Source organism: Mesocricetus auratus, unplaced genomic scaffold (assembly GCF_017639785.1).
Source record: "Mesocricetus auratus isolate SY011 unplaced genomic scaffold, BCM_Maur_2.0 Super-Scaffold_100008, whole genome shotgun sequence".
NCBI classification, from domain to species: domain Eukaryota; kingdom Metazoa; phylum Chordata; class Mammalia; order Rodentia; family Cricetidae; genus Mesocricetus; species Mesocricetus auratus.
In genome coordinates, this window is record NW_024429192.1 from 75293037 (window position 1) to 75310299 (window position 17263).

A 17263-nucleotide genomic window follows, 5' to 3' on the forward strand; every position below is an offset into this window, starting at 1 on the left:
AATAGAAACAAGAGAACACTACAAAGAATCAATGGGACAAGGAGTTGGTTTTTTGAGAAAATCAAAAAGATAGACAAACCCTTATCCAAACTAACCAAAAGGCAAAGAGAGACTATCCAAATTAACAAAACCAGAAACAGAAAGGGGGATATAACAACAGAGAATTATTAGGTCATACTTCAAAACTCTGCATTCCACATATTGGAAAATCTGAAAGAAATGGACAGATTTCTTGATAGGCACTACATACCAAAATTAAACCAAGATCAGATAAACAATTTAAATAGAGCCCTAAGGAAATAGAAGCATTCATTAAAAGTTTCCAAAAAAGCCCAGGACCAGATGGTTTTAGCACAGAATTTCAAAGAAGAGCTAATATGAATACTCCTCAAATTGTTCTACACAATAGGAATAGACAGAAGATTGTCAAATTCCTTTTGTGAGGGTACCCAAAACCACACAAAGACTCATCAATAAAAAAAAAATTACAGACCAGTTTCCTTCATTAACACTAATGCAAAGCTACTCAAAAAAAAAAAAAAAATACTGGCAAACCTAAGCCAGGCAGTGGTGGTGCACGCCTTTAATCCCAGCACTCGGGAGGCAGAGGCAGGCAGACCTCTGTGAGTGAGGCCAGCCTGGTCTACAAGAGGTAGTTCCAGGACAGCCTCCAAAGCCATGGAGAAACCCTGTCTTGAACCCCCGCCCCGAAATTTTTTTCACTTATTTATTTAGTGTGTATGTATGCTTCTAATTTGCAGTTCTCCAGCCTCAGCCTTTTGAGTGCTAAGATAACAGGTGTGTGTCACCACACCCAGCCCATATATAAATACCTTTCTTAGAGTCAGACACTCAGTAGGAAGCACTTCCTAGCATTTGAGAAATCGTAGGTTTGACCCTCTGGTGTGTGTGTGTGTGTGTGTGTGTGTGTGTGTGTGTGTGTGTGTGTGTGTGTGTGTGTGTGTTGGGGGGCAGGGACCTCTTTAACACTGAATGTGTTCCCAACACATGATGCGGAGGCAAAAGTATCAGTGAGTTCAAGGCCAACCTCAGCTACAAGAGACCCTATCTCTAAAACAGTAACAGATTTTATACTGCATAATACAACTAGAAAGTGGGAAAAGCTGGAGTGAAAGCTGCTTTCAAATCACTCCAAGAAAATTCTGCTTCTATTTTAACTACAATTTTCTTTATTTATATACATGTATATAAGAAATATGATTGTATCTACCCCCACTTTCCCCATGTGTCTTCCCCTGTTTGTTCCCCTCTTAACTCCATGTCCTTTTGTTTCTTGATCAAGTACATTGTCTAGTTAATGCTGCCAGGATGCACTCAAGTTTAGAACTATCCATTGGAGCATGGGGAAACCCTCCAGTGGGAACACCCTTAAAAAGAATGGTCTCCCTCCAGCAGCTCCTGAGTAAGGGAGGGGCCTAGAGAACACCTCCCACATCTATGCCAGAATTCTGACTGGCTTGATCTTGTACAAGTCTTGTGCAGGCAGCCATATCTTTGTAGGATTGCCATGTTATATTCAGAAGGCCGCATTTCACATCCTCCAACTCATCCATTCTTTCTGCCTCCTCTTTGGAGGACATCTTATTGAAGCCTGAATCACAGCTTATTGCTATGGAATTCTTTGAGCTTGAGGTGGGTGAGGAAGTCTAGGCCACAGTAAGCTGTTACTCTTTTCTTCTACCTGACGGAAGGAGATAGATAAGCTTTAAGAGTCTTCAGTAGCTTAGAGGTTAAGAGCACTGACAGCTCTTCCAGAGGTTCTGAGTTCAATTCCCAGCAACCGCATGGTGGTTCAAGATTTATTTATGGGGCTGGAGAGATGGCTCAGAGGTTAAGAGCACGGACTGCTTTTCCAGAGGTCTTGAGTTCAATTCCCAGCAACCACATGGTGGCTCACAACCATCTACAATTCAATCTGGTGTATATGTAATAAATAAATAAATCTTAAAAAAAAAAAAAGAGTCTTCAGAAATCCGAGCTTCAGACTGGGCACCAGAAGGAAATGGAGCAGAGGGTGAATACTGTCCTATGTATGTCTAGACATACTGCTCAGTGGAAGATCATTTGCTCAACAAGACACCCTGGGTTCCATCCCTAACACAAAAAGAAAGATTTTCCATGAAGGTAGAAGCATTGTAGTTTTATTGCAGAATTCCCAGCTTCCCAGCCCTTAGTTTCCTGGCACCTTTGAGAATGTTATGGGTGGGGACTGATAGGAAAGGCAACATAGATAATGTTTGGCCTATACTTCAGCACTTGGCCAGGCTGAAGCAGGAGGATTCCAAGCTCCGGGACACGTCAGACTAGAGTGTACAGTAAGACCCTGTCTCAGAAACATGAGAGAGAAGATCTTTCTCCTTTTCCTTAATAAGTTTGCATTCTCTTTGCTCTACACATACAGCACATACATTCTTGAGGGCACAGAGAGTTTATTTTCTTTTGAACATTTATTTGTTTTTATTTTTTGTGTATGATTGTTTTTGCCTGACTGTATGTCTGCATGTGTGTGTGTGTGTGTGTGTGTGTGTGTGTGTGTGTGTGTGTGTGTGTGTGTGTGTGTACGCACGCGAGCATGCGTGCACACTGTGCCCGCAGATGCCCTGCAACTATATAACAGAAGGCCGAGAGTTGACTTGTGGGTGCTGGGAACCAATCCCTGATGCTCTGCAAGAACATTGGTTGCTTTTAGCAGCTGGAAAAGCTCTATCCCCCACAAAGAATTGATTTTTAAATTTAGTTTATATTGATGAATATTTACCATATTAGGAATTAAAAGTATATAGTTCATTTTGAATTGTTTTTATTGTTTGCTTTTATTTTTGTTGCTTGTGGTTTATTGCTGTTTGTTTGAGGGGGGTGTTTTGTTTTCGTTTCAGTCACTGCCTTATCTTGTAGCCCTAACTGATCTCAACTCAAGATCCAAGTTGTCAAGATGGATCAGTGAATAAAGGCACTTGCTGTTGAGCCCGATGACCTAAGTTCAGTCCCTGAAACACACAAAAGACAGAACCTCCAGAGATTGTCTTCTGACCTCTGTGTACCCCCCCCAAGAATATAAATAGTTCTTTAAAAAGAAAGTTTTCTTGTATCAGACCCCTGAGTCCTGCCATTACAAGCTACACAAACAAACAACACAACATTTTTCTGCAGAGAAAGTTTTCATGCTTTTGCAGCTCTCTTTAATTTCCTTCATTACATTTGCTTATTGTGTGTGTTTATTCACATCCATGCCACACTTCTCTAATGAAAGGACAGCCTTCAAGAGTGGGCTCCCCTACCCACAGTATGAGACACAGGGATTGAATTCAGGTGTTCACTCTCTGGGTCAATTAACTGACTTTACCCACTGAGCTGTCAGCAGCTCTCTTAATCTCTTTATTGTGTGGTTTAATTTAACATTTTAAAGTCTTTGGAAGACACCACTTACGTAAAAGGGAATGAAGAGTAGTAAAAAGATATTAGTATAAATACTCCAGCATTCTCAGCCACATGCTCCCATTCCTAGATAAACTCACTGGGATTGCACAGAAATAGGCATGGAGAAATTAGCCACTGCACAAGAGATTGTAAAGGAAAGTTTACACCCAAACATACACTTCGTTTGAAAAAAATCTGAGCTGTCTGAGGATGAACTAGGTCACTAGACTAGGCTATGTCCCTACTTGTTATCTTTCTTCTGTTGCTAATGTGGTTTAAATCTCCAAGAACAAATTAAACTCTGTTCACACCTAACAGAAAGGCTTAGATTGCCCTGAGATTTGCAAGTCGTATTAGGTTTTAGGGAAGAATAAGGAGAAAGAAAGAAATCTGACAGACATGGAGGCAAACTGTTTATTAACCAACAAAGCAACAAGGCCTATGGAGAACAGATCCTGCTTCCTTTGAGTGTATGTGTATGTGTGCCGTGCCTAGAGGAATCTGGTCCAAGATCAGCCGACATCACCTATAGTCATGACTTTTTTGTATTTTTGATTGAAGAGGCTGTTTTAAAGGTCCTGAGGGCATTCCTGGGTAAGGGTTTTCTGGAAGAACATTGTGCCTCCTTAGCAATTAAGGCAATAGTAATTGTTTGGTCTGTCAGCAACCCTTCCCTGCTTGGGGCCTTTCTAAGAAGGCCAGTTCCCAGAACTGGAGAAACTTGGCTCCAGTGAAAGCTATGAGGGGAGGTCTGAGTCCTGAGGTGAGAACACTTAAGAGGATATAGCAGATGAACAAACTCAGATTGGAAGTCTGACCCCAAAATAACAGCGCAGACAAGCCAGGAAGTGACTTTAATGGTCCAGCACACAGAAGAGGTAGGCTTGTGTGCACCCTCCAGTAGCCTGGAGGTGGTGGAGATCTTGACTGCTCCCACTTTGGGTGGTTCCTTTTCTGAATGGCATTCATCATCTACCAGTCAGCATCAACTACAACAAGTTTATTTTTTTCTTTTTTTAAAACTTAAGTTAGAAACAAGCTTGTTTTACATATCAATCGCAGTTCCCTCTCCCTCCTATCCCCAGGGTGAGGCCTTCCCTGGGGGATCTTCAAAGTCTGTCATATAATTTGGACCAGGGCCTAGACCCTCCCCCATGTGTCTAGGTTGAGACAGTATCCCTCTATGTGGATTGGGCTCCCAAAGTCCAGTCGTATACTAGGGATAAACACTGATCCACTACCAGAGGCCCCATAGATTAAACTGACTTCCAAACTGACATCCTTGTTCAGGGGGTCTGGGTCTGTCCTATACTGGCTTCCCAGCTATCAGTCTGGGGTTCATGAGCTCCCCCTTGTTCAGGTCAGCTGTTTCTGTGGGTCTTTCCAGCCTGGTCTTGGCCCCTTTGCTCATCACTCCTCCCTCTCTACAACTGGATTCCAGGAGTTCAGCTCAGTGTTTAGCCGTGGGTGTCTGCTTCCATCAGCTACTGGATGAAGACTCTAGGATGGCATACAAGGTAGTCATCAATCTCATTATTGGAGAAGGGCATTTAAGGTAGCATCTCCACTATTGCTTAGATTGTTAGTTGGGGTTAACCTTGTAGATCTCTGGACATTTCCCTAGTGCCAGATTTCTCTTTAAACCTATAATGGCTCACTCTATTAAGGTATCTTTTCTTGCTCTCGCCTATTCTTCCCCTGTCTTGATCGATCTTCCTGCTCTCTCCTGTCCTCCTCTCCCCTCCTCTTCTAACTTTCTCTCCCCTCTCCCCATGCTCCCAATTTACAGAGTGTTTTTATGAGACTGAAGTAGCTACTTATTTGCTATGTTGTTTAAAAATCTGACTGGGTGTGGCTACTCATACCTTAATTCCAGTGCTAGGGAGGCTGAGGCAAGGGGATAGACATGAGTTTGAGGCTAGCCTGGGCTGCATCTCAAGATCCTGTGTAAAAATGAACACCATAATAATACTCTGTAAATTCTGTTTTGGCATTGTTTCAATGTCCATGAAGCGGAGCCCGCAGTTATTTCTCTTGTATTTCTGTGTTTCTAGTACTCCCCTTTGATATTGTCTACTGTGGCATTCCTCTTCAGCTCACGGAGAAGGACTGAACTGCCTTCTTTGATTTTCTACAAATTAATTAAAAATATTGGTGCTATTCTTGTGGTGGTTTGAAAGGTGTGGCCTTGTTAGAGGAAGTGTGTCACTGTGGGGGTGGACATTGAGAAATACAAACAGATCTAGAAACAGTAACAAAGACAGTTCTTTAAAGGTTTGTAGTCAATCTATTTCCTTTAGTTGTGGTAATTTTTATTTATTACTGATTTAATTTATAACTGCTTCTTAAAGGTCTGTATAAGTTGTTTTCTCGTTGTTGTTTGTCTTTTATGAGTCTTGTTCATCCAGAAATATATTTGTCTCTTTTATGTTTCCAGTATTGTGGAGCAAAGGTGTTTTACAATAGATTTTCTTTGATATCTGTTGTAATATCTCCCTTATTATCTCTAATTTTATTAATTTTTGTTTTCTCTTCCTTTTGGTTAATTTGGCTGGTGTTTTCAACCTTGCTTATCTTTTTCAAGAACTAGCCCTTTGTTTTTACTAATTCTTTGTATTATTGTTTGTTATTGTTTCTTTGTTTCTGTTCATTAGTTTCTGCTCATAGATGGCTCAGATAAAAAGCACTTCCTGCTCTTGAGGAGGAGCAGAGTTCAGTTCCCAGCACCCACATAAGGTAGTTCACACAGACTGTAACTCCAGCTCCAGGGGCCGCAACACGGTCTTTAATAATGTGTTCATAGTGCAACTTACATTTTCTGATTTGTAATGTCAAAGCTACTGTGACCTTTCAGAGTAAAACATATTTTTCTTGCTAAATGTTATGGGTGAGGAAAAGAGCTCTGTTTATTTTATAGTAAGTATATGTTTTCCTTTCACATTATTTCTGTAATTTTAAATAAAAATGTATGTGTACTTTCGTTACCTTAATTATTTGTGCCCATCTACTGCTTTGGGTTTTTGAGGGGTTTTGGGGGGCGGTATTCCCAGTGTCTTAAGATGCATCATTAAATTATTTGATCCCTTTCAGATTTTTTAATGCAGGCACTTAGAAACTATAAATTCCCCCTTTCAAGACTGCTGTTATTATATCTCATAGACTTTGATATATTGTATTTTCATTTGGATCTGGAACCTTTTCTTTTTTTTTTTTTACCTTCTTGATTTCTTTAAAGACACACTTCATCACTCAATGATGTGTGGTTTAATCTCCCTAAGTATGTTTGTGTAAATATGACAGCTGTGAGGGGAAAGGCTTCCCCAATAGGGGTGTTTCAGCTTTGAAGGGGATGGTTTCCCCAGTGCATTTGTTGCAGCTCTGAAGGGTAAGGTATCCCAGCAGTCAGGATGCAAAGTCACACCACACAACAAACCTCACACAAGAGATTATCAGGAGAAACATGGGAGGGTGGCTGCCTCTGCTCAGGTGAGAAGCAGCAGGGCACTGAGCAGGATGCAGCCTTATTTAGGGTTCCTTGGGGGAGGACACAGAGTTTTCTAGGGTGGGGATTGGAGGATTTTCGAGCTCAGGAATTGGTGGGGTTTTGGTAGAATTGCAAACCCAAAAGTGAGCTTAGACTTTCTACCATACGTTGTATGTAGCTTCTCTTGCTGTTGATTTCTAGCTACTAGTCTGTAGTCATCAGATCAAATACAAGCAGTATTTCAGTTTTCCTATATTACACTTAGTTTTTGTCCAAGTGTGTGATGTTTTAAAGAAAGTTCATAGGCTCTTAAGAAAAAATGTAAGATACAGTGTTTGGGTAGAGTATTCTAGAATATCTGCCAGGTCTATTTGATCTTTGAAACCATTTAATTCCAATGCTTATTTATTTATTTATTTTTGCCTGGATGGTCTGTCTATTGATGAGAGTAACGTATTGAAACTGGGGTTAGTCTCTGATTTAACAACTAACAGCATTTGTTTTATGAAATTGGATTCACCTATCCTCAATGCTTATATCTCTAGAATGTGATGTGCCTGATCAAAAAGAGAGACATTCTTGATCTCTTCTGACTAGATTTGGTTTAAAGTCTGTTTTGTCATGTATTAAAATTGTAAAGCATGTTTGTTCCATTTGCTTTGAATATTTTTCCCAAACATTCATCCTAATATAGTATCTATCTTTGATGATCAGGTATTTCTTAGAAGCAGGTAAAAGGAGAATCATATTTTCTATATCAGTCTCTTCATGGAAGAATTGAGACTATTGAATTTCAAAGTAGTTACTAAAAAGTGTGTATTTCCACTGGGCTATAGTAGTGCACACCTTTAACCATAGCATTTGGGTGGCAGAAGCAGGCAGATCTCTTGAGAGTTTGAGGCCAGCCTGGTCTACAGAGCTAGTTCCAAGACAGCCAGAGAAACCTGTCTTGAAGAAAAAGAAGAATGTGAGTTTAGCACACAAAAAAACCTGTTTTTCTCTTAGACTTCTATACTAATGTAAAGCTCCCTCCTTAATTGACCCTCCCAGCATCTGCCAGGGAGTTTCATAGCCTTGCCCCCTCTGAGACATAAAGTAAGATAACAGGCGCCTGCTTTGTTAGCCTTCTTGGCCCTGAGAAATGCATGCCTGGTAGTCTTGCTATTGCCAGAGAATTGCTAATTGTGTCTGTGTAGGTATATTCACTGGAAACCCTGTGAGATGAGAAGACTATTGGAAGAATAAAGAGACACAATGAGACTAAGACATGTGTGAGCTGATTAGTTCCTTTCACCCTCAGATACTTTTAGCTATACCCTGCACTTGCTATAGTGTTCCTTCTGGATCCTGAGAGGCTTATGGGGCTGGTACCCCAATAAGCCTCATAACTTTACTGGTCTTGTTATTTGATGTACTGTTTACCTTTTATCTTTGAAGAACACCCATTTTCCCTAGATTTCAGAAATTTTCTTATTATTATATAATTGAAAATATTTTCTGTGCCTTTTGTTGTGTGAGACTGCTCCTGGGAAGATGTGAGTAAGCATCCACTCACCCCCAGACAGGTAACTAAAAGTTGGCCTCTAACTTCTACATTAGTGCTGTGGTGGTGCATGCCTGTAACCATGCATTTGGGAAGTTGTGATAGAAGGATAAGAACTCAGCTACCTTTGGAGTTTGAGGCCGGCCTGAGCTCCATGAGACACTGTCTCAAAACAAAACAATGAGCCATTGAGTAAGCTCAATTCCTGGAACCTGCGTAGTGGAAAGTGAAAACTAACTCCTGAAAGCTGTAATCTAACCTCTGTGTGCACACTTGTGTGAGTGCCTGTGCGTGCATTCACGTGTACACATGCTCACACACGCACACGTAGCATGTGTGATATAAGGTTTCACTGTGCATCCCTGGCTGCTGTGAACCTTGCAGAGTTTTTCCTGCCTCTGCCTCCCAAGTGCTGTGGTTAAAAAGATTGTGCCACCATCCGAAACCTTTTTTCAGAATTCACAAATCATGGCTGGCTAAGTGACTTAGTGGATAAAAGTTCTTGGCATGCAAACTTGGTGACCTCAGCCACAAAGATTGTAAAAAGAGTCAACCAACTCAGCAAATATTATTCTCTGACCTCAATGTATGCACTGTGGCACATGTACCCACATAGACTTCATGCACACACATAGCAGTAATAATTATTTATGGCATATATTTTAACTACAAATGTTTTATAGATTTATATATATCATTTGTATAAAATAAATCATGTATGCATGTGTATACATACATACATACATACATACGTACATACGTACATACATACATTTGAAACAATCCAAAGGGAAATAAAATGTTGCCTCCAAACCCTTCTCAATTAACCACTCCAAACAGCTTATTTCTTTTAGTCACCGGTAAGTACATAGAGACATTTAAATTTGTTTCTTGCTTTTCATTTAGCAAGGTATTTATGTCCTTAATTTTAAGGTTTTTGCTATTTTTACTATTTTCTTTTGTAATATTTATTTTTATTTTATATGCATTGATGCCTGCATATGTATGTCTGTGTGAGAGTGTTGGATCCTCTGGCACTGGAGTTACAGACAGTAGTGAGCTGCCATGTAGGTGCTGGAAAGTAACCCAGGTCATCTGGTAGAGCAGCTTGGTTCTCTTAACCACTAAGCCCTCTCTGTAGTCCTGTCTTTTAGTGTTCCATGTTTGTTTTGTTTTTTCTTGCTGTTGGTAGTCAGATGTCTGTAAACTTCAAACCTTCCTACCTCAGGCTCCACACACTGGGGTCGAGGTGTGCATGTCTGTTCTTCAGGTGTTTTCTGCACATTCACTTCGGTGACGGCCTGCCATGTGCAGGTTCATCGCAGTGGAAAGAGCTGTCTTCTTTAAGTACAGGAACAGCTCACCAACTGGTACTTTATTGGCAAGTGTTTGTTGATGAATACTTCCAGTAGTGTCTCTTCTTGTCTCAGGACACCAGGACTCTTCAGTTTAATTGATACCATGTGGCCCCCTGTGATGCCTCTGGCCGAGCCTTCCTGTGGCCATCCCAGTGAAGAGGTAAGCCCAGCCTTGGAGAGCTTGTCAGGAGCTGAGTTAGGAACTCATGCAGGCAGGTGGCCCTGTCTTTTCTTGGGCAACAAGAACTGCAGCTAGTTCCTTTATCTGGAATGATGTAGGAATGCCATCTAGGACAGACTGCAGCCCCTCTCTAGCACCAACATTCTGATGGTTCTTTTCCCTGCTCCTCTAAATTTTTGATGAATTTTGGTTTGTGTTTAGATTTTTGTGAGAAGTACAAAATAGGCCTTACTCTAGAGCCAACACTGACATTAAACTCAGCAGTCCTCTGCTCCAGCTTTGCAAGTGTTAGAATTATCACTGTGTTTCAGCAAACAAGTCCTAGTGTGATCCTCATCGCTGCAAGTCAGACAGAGTCTTGGCCTCATCCTGAAGCAGACACCATGTCTTTTCCAGTCCTTTTTTTAGAAAGTCAACACTCGGTTAGCAATGAGAACAGAAACTAGGTAGAATTCATAGCCAACAGAAATTTCCCTTTTCCTCACCACATTATTCATTGTAGTGACTCTGAAGCAACAAAAAGGATAAAGAGGTTTTTTTCTCCTGTCCCTGAGCTTGTTCAAGGGTAGCTGCCTTAGTCTATAGTTCCCTCCCTCCCTCCCTCCCTCCCTCCCTCCCTCCCCCTCTCTCTCTGTCCCTCTCTCCCTCCTCCTTCCCCCCATGTCCCTTTCCCTCCCTCCCTCAACACCCCCCTTTTCTGTGTGTGTGTGTGTGTGTGTGTGTGTGTGCATCCATCTAGCAGGCATATGTGGACGCCAAAGTGTCTTTGAGAGGATATCTCTCAAACCTGGAGCTTATCATTTCTGTTGGATTGCTCAGTCAGTGAGTTTTCAGTGTTTTTCTGTCTCCACCCCAAGCACTGGTGCTCCATCCCACGACTCATTTCTGGGTTCTGGGAAACTGAATTTTGTGGCAAGCACATGACCTCCTGAGCCACCTCCTCAGCTTCCTGTAGCCGGCTTTTTAGCAGAGTGCTATACATGACACCTGAGTCTGTGCCAGAGACCGCAGTGTTCCTCAGAGTTCCTGTCTGCACCATAAACAAAAAGCAGTAATTCCCTTCTTCCTTCCTTCCTTCCTTCCTTCCTTCCTTCCTCCCTTCCTCCCTCCCTCCCTTCCTTCCTTTCCTTCTTTTTTTTTTTTTTTTTGAGACAGAGTTTCTCTGTATAACCCTGGCTATCCTGGAATTCGCTCTGTAGACCAGGCTGGCCTCGAATTCACAGAGATTTTCCTGTATCTGTCTCCCAAGTGCTGGGATTAAAGGCATGCACCACCACTGCCTGACAAGAAGGAATTTCTAAATGGTACTTTGAGTATACTCTGAGGAATAGATTTCCTCTTCTTCTATTTTGTTTTGACACTGGATCTTGTGTATCTTGGGATGACCTTAAAGTCCTGATACCCCTGGTTCTTCCTCCCAAGAGTTGACATTCAGGCTTATGCTACCATGCCTGGCATGAAGACTAAATCCAAAATAAAATCTTAAATCTGCACAAAAATATTCTTATACTTGGTTCTCCAGACACACAAAGTAAACTATTTCATATCTAGCCTTCCCATGAGAACAAACATCCCAAAACAAATTAGGTATGTGTGTGTGCGTGTGTGCCTGTGTGTGTTCCGGTCCTAGGAATTGAAGCTAGGGCCTCTCCTGCTAGGTAAGTGCTTTACCACTGAGTTATGTAGGTCTCACTAAGTGGCTCAGGCTGTCCGTGAAGTCCTCCTGTGATCCAGGCAGGCCTTGAACTTGTGATCCTTGAGTCTCTGCCTCCCCAACTGAGATCCCATGCCCACACTATCAAGCCAAGCCTGGTCGTGTGAATACTAAAGAACTTGTGTTAATAGTATTCTCTGAATCTTTTAACAAGACAGTCTTACTCTGTGTTTTCCTTTATGCTAAACAGATAAACACTCACCTGCCTCCTCCTACCTTCTGTTATATCTTCTCTGTGACTCCGAGCCTGGGATATGTCAATACAATTGAAGGGGACCCAATTTCTGATCTCTACCAGCCTCCAGTTGTCCACTGCCTACGAGAAATCCTCCAGGTAATAGCTGTTTCTAACAGGTCCTTCAAATGCTTTTGCTCTTCTATGCACTCTGTAATGTTTTGTTTTTTGTTTTTCCAGACTGATGAGCAGGGTGCACGCTGCAGCTTCTATGCCAGAGTGATTTATCAAAGACCACAGGTAATATCTCTGTCTCTGTCTGTCTGTTCCCTTCCCCATCTCTTTCCCTGGCCTATGAATCATCTCTTAGAAATTAGTGATATGCCATAATATCTCTAAAATCTAGGTTAACCCATAATTTACCCTCCTCGTTTGGAGTCGTCCTTCTCTGTATAGACTGTGTGGAGCTCTTTTGGGTTTTGCTGTTGCTGTGTTTTTAATTTTGGTTTCTTTTAGAGTTGTTTCTATTGGGAATCTATTTTTTCCTGATCCATAGACAATGAAAAAGCTATAGAAATACCAAAAGAATATGTTCCTTAACTTCAAATTGAGCTACTGGTGGGTTACACATATATAAACAAAATTTAAATTGTGTCATCATAAACATAGTATATTAGCTTCTTCCTCAATATGATAAAGGGCAGACTGTTCTTATAAAGGACCAGATAGTTTTTTATGATTCTTGGATCATGCAGTTTCTATAGTAATTAGTCAGTTTTACTCCGCAATTTAAAAGCAGCCGTGTTGACATTCATAAATGAGTAAATAGGAATTTAGAAAAGAAAAGAAAAGCACTTTCTCTAAGTCTAAAGCAAACTGCAGGCTGGCTCTGTGGCTTTCAGTGAGTCTGCAGGACATCTGGTATATGATGACACCATGAGCATCTGAGACTTATTCCAAAGTTACATTCTAGGCCCACAACTATGGAGATCAGATTCCATTTGCCCTGCAGGGAAATGCTAATGCAAAGGCAGAGAGTGAGGAAGATAGGGTCATATACTCAGTAGCCGGTGAGGGAACCACAGTGGAAGACACTAAGTCCTCCACTCCACTATCAGGGCACTACCTCAGGGGCTGGGGTGGGGATGTCGACAGCCTTATGCACAATAAATAGATTCCAAATATACAAGTGCAGTCAGCTTGGTTTTCAGTGGGATTTGTGTCTGATGGCCCTGTGCTTAGGAACAAGTCAAGGATCCAGAACTGTCATCCATGTTAAAACACTTTTTCTGGGTTGCATGTTTCTATAAGAATCCTTTAGGCTGGGTGGTGGTGGTGCATGCTTTTAATCCCAGCCCTTGGGAGGAAGAAACTGGCGGATCTATGAGTTTGAGGCCAGCCTGGTCTACAGATTGAGTTCCAGGACAGCCAGGGCTACACAGAGAAACCGTGTCTCAAAAACAAAACAAAAACAAACAAAATTCTTGGATAGATTTTATGTTTTAGAACAGTTTTGGGTCTACATCAAAATCAAGGATAAGGTAAAAATCTCCCATGTATGTCCTGCCTCATAGATATATAGCATACTGTTATCAACGGATTTTTAACAGTTAACACAATCACCTAGAGTCTCTAGTTAATAACATTTATTCTCCATTATAATTTGGGACAGAATCACTGCACTACCATAGAAGTCCTGTGTATTCTTCCTAGTCATCCTTTCCTCCTTCAGACCATTAGCAAACACTGGAACCCAGAGTGCCAGCATCCTCTAGTCATGCAGTGCGCACCTTTTTCAGATTGGAATTTCCTGTCTATACTGAGCATTGAGGCTTCCATGTCTCATCAGTGACTTGAGAGCTCATTTCCTACTATCTAGATGTGTCAAGGCTCATTTATCCATTTACCTACTATGATGCTCAGTCTTGATTTTCAGCTTGACAAAATCTAGAATCTGGAATGCTTTGTACCTGCAACACACAAAGCTGCTCTCTTGACCCCGTTCCACCGTGCCTGTAGCCCTCCTCAAGACATCCCCCTGTGGTCCTAGCATCTCCAGCACCATAGTTCTTTCATGCAGTGTCCGCTTAGGCCCTCCATACAGAGACTGCATAGGCACGAGTGAACAGCACCAATGCTTCCTCCTCGGCGTTCTGACTGCTGGTGTAGTAACACCTGCTGCCTGCCTCCTACGCTGACCTTCCCACAATGCCTTCCCTGCCATGACTCACTGTGCTCTGCAAGCCAATGCTCCCTCCCTCCCTCCCTCCCTCCCTCCCTCCCTCCCTCCCTCCCTCCCTCCCTCCCTCCCTCCCTTCCTTCCTTCCTTCCTTCCTTCCTTCCTTCCTTCCGAAGCATCCTTCTTCAGGTATTCTGTCATAGTAGTGAGAAGAGTAAAACTTCTGCCAAAAGATCTTGTTTGCTCCCAGATTTAAGCAATTATGAATAAGAAAACATTTATTTTAAACAAAATTTAACTGTTAAATATTGGTGTCTTTTTATAAAAGATACTCTACCCTTATTACCAACTTTTTATGCCCTGGTAGTAGAAATAATTTGGTAGTTAATTTAAAATAAAATAAGGGACAAGGAAAATGCTCATCAGACAGGCCTAATGACCTGAGCTCCATCCCTGGATCCCATATGAAGGCGGAAAGAAAGAGAGAAACAACTCCATAAGGGTGTCATTTGACATGTGCGCACACATGCATCCCAACAACAAGAACATAGTAAAAATAAAATGTAAAGTTAAACAAAGAAAAAAATTAGAAGATGTTAGTCTCTCAGTCATCTGAGAGACAGGCCAGAGCCAAATCTCGGGTATTAATGAAGAGCATTTACAGTTTTACCCCTTTGGGGATATCTATCAGTTTTTCAAATGTTAGTCTTATAAGTCATTTCAGAAGTAACCTTTCTAACTCCAGGACTCAGCACATGGCTGTTCAGCTGGAATACTTCATATTGCTTATGTATTATGACTTTGTTTTGTTCTAAGATCATGGACCCATTGCTTAGTATAATATCCCTCATTTTAGGTTTGTCTGGTATCCAACAGGTTCATATTATGCATTTTTGACAGAAACGCCACGTGGATAATGCTGTGTTTTCATTGGAAGACACACAATTCCTTCCAGAGTTGTGATGATTTTTCGTTTGGTCAAATGGCTTTCCAGGTTTTCCTTTTTTTCATTTTGAAGTTGACTAACAAATATTTCATAATCATTAATTCTCAGAGACTTTTTTTGGAAAGCAACTTTGAGACTGTGTAAATATCCTGGCTTTTCTCAAACTTTCACCCACTCATTTTAGCATCTGTTATGATTCTTGCCTGAATTAATAATTGTATTTTCATAGTGACAAAGTGGTAATTTCTAACTTAAAATTTCCTCTGCATTTACTAAGTGTCATTTTGCTTTACTTATCTTTTCATTTGTCTCATTTAGTTAGTCCACTTGAGTTATTGACCTGCTATGTAAAATTGATTAATGAATTCTTTATTATTATTATTTAGTTAGCTAGTTTTTTTGCTTGGCTTGGTAAACCAATGGGTTTATTGGGGTTGAGGTCATTTCTAGAAGTATATATAGAGGGCTCTGAGTGCTTCTCCCACAGTCATTGTTTACTGAGTATGTAACACTGGGGAGGGCTCTGTGAATCTTCATGTTTCATGAGTTTCCTGAGTCATGACTCTCCAGAAAGCAGTCTCAATTCTGGTGAACTGGCTGTGATCCTCTGTTCCTTCCCTTGGCTCCTACATTCTTTCTGCCTTCTTTTTCTTCAATGATAGGCCTTTACCCTTGGAGGGAATAATACGATAACTGTTTTGGTTTTGGGTTTGGGTTTGGCTTTTCATTTATAACCGAACATTGCTTCACTGTACCACAGCAACAGAGTCTTTGTTTTCAACTGCTTGACAATGTAGGAACAGAGGGAGGGGAGGGGAAACCAAAAAGAGTTTTCCCCCATGTCCAAAACTGACAGTGATGTGGGTTCTGGTCAGTTAGGAGCCTCTGCTCTCCTGAGCCGTCTCTGTTGACCATGCTGGCCTTCTGAGCCGGGACTCTTGCTCCAAGGGCTTCAGAATTAGAAGGGAGCCAGTGTGGACATGTCAGGATCCCAGGTGACCCTCTTACAGCTGTAATACCTCCAAGTCATACCCAATTGTGTATGACAGCCTCAGGCAGCTGCACTGTGTAGTCCCCTCATGTTTTATTCACTAGGTTTTATATGATTTGTTACTGTTGTTCATTTGGTGTTCACGTTTCAAGATTTAATCTATGTCCTTGGTCTGTTAAGCATAATCACCACATGTGGTGTTTTAACTAAGAGATGTCTTCCAAAGGCTCCCATATTTGAATACCTGGCCTCCAGTTGGTGTTGCTGTTTAGGAAGCAAGTCTGTGAAACTTCTAGGAAGTAATAGTTTTCCTGAAGGAAGTATGTCACCTGGAGTGGGCTGTGAGATTCCTCTTGTCTCCTTTCTCTCCCTCCTTCCTGTTACATCTGAAATGTGATCTCTCTGCTTCCTGTTTGCCCCATGCTCCTGTTGTCATGTCTCTCCATCACAATGCACTGTGTCCCTCTGGAACTATTAACTAAAATAAACTCTCTTCCCAGTTGCTTTTTTTTTGTGGTATTTTATAACAGCAACAGAAAAGGAGGTGATCTGTCATCCTTTGAATCTTTCCTTTCTGACACAGTAAGATATTTCAAGCTGACCTTTGGTGGTTTGTTTTCATTGATTTTGCCCTTTGATGCTTTGGTGTGTGAGTGTGTCTGTCTGTCTGTGTCTGTGTGTGTATGAGTTTGTATCGGTCTGTCTTTGTGTGCAGGTCCATGTGGAGGCCAAGGGGCAGCCTGTGAGATTGAGTCATGTTGCACCAATACCTCCTACCATAGGCCATCACCACACAATTTTCTCTAGACTCCTGTTGTGTAACTTTCTCTCCAGTGGAATGTGGTGGCTTATAGATGAAAGCAGGAAGATCAGGAGTTCAAGATGACCGTTGGCTCCACAGGGAATATGAGGCCAATTTGGGCTACACAAAAATCAGTCTCAGCAAATAAATAAATAAAACCTTTCCTCACCAACAAGGAGAAAGCTGACTCTGTTTATATTTTTCTTAGTAATATTTACTCTAATTCATTTTATGTAATCAAGCCCATAATGATATAAACTTTTGTCTTTACCCCAGCCCACATCTCCTAAATATGCCATCTGCTCCAGCCATACCAGCCGAACCCTTAAACTAGCCAAGCACTTAGGCTCTGGGCCTACACATGCTCCTTGACTTGTATTTATGTCTACTAGTGTAAGTTCTGACCCACTAATAGAGGCAGGATGCCAGTTTACTAGAACTTTCAAAAGTAT

General features: G+C 41.4%; 1 protein-coding gene across 11 annotated transcripts in view; it reads left to right on the forward strand.

Moving 5' to 3' along the window:
* Positions 1-17263, forward strand: part of Spidr (scaffold protein involved in DNA repair) — a 245309-nt gene that overhangs the window by 169830 nt on the left and 58216 nt on the right. For all 11 annotated transcript variants that reach the window (XR_005879026.1, XR_005879027.1, XM_040751217.1 and 8 more), the window contains 3 exons: positions 9896-9983; positions 11909-12052; positions 12134-12193. Coding sequence is in view for 9 of the 11 variants with exons in the window: in XM_040751217.1 (XP_040607151.1) it covers positions 9896-9983; positions 11909-12052; positions 12134-12193 (292 nt within the window). In the remaining 2 variants the exon portion in view is untranslated. The remainder of the gene's footprint in view (positions 1-9895; positions 9984-11908; positions 12053-12133; positions 12194-17263) is intronic.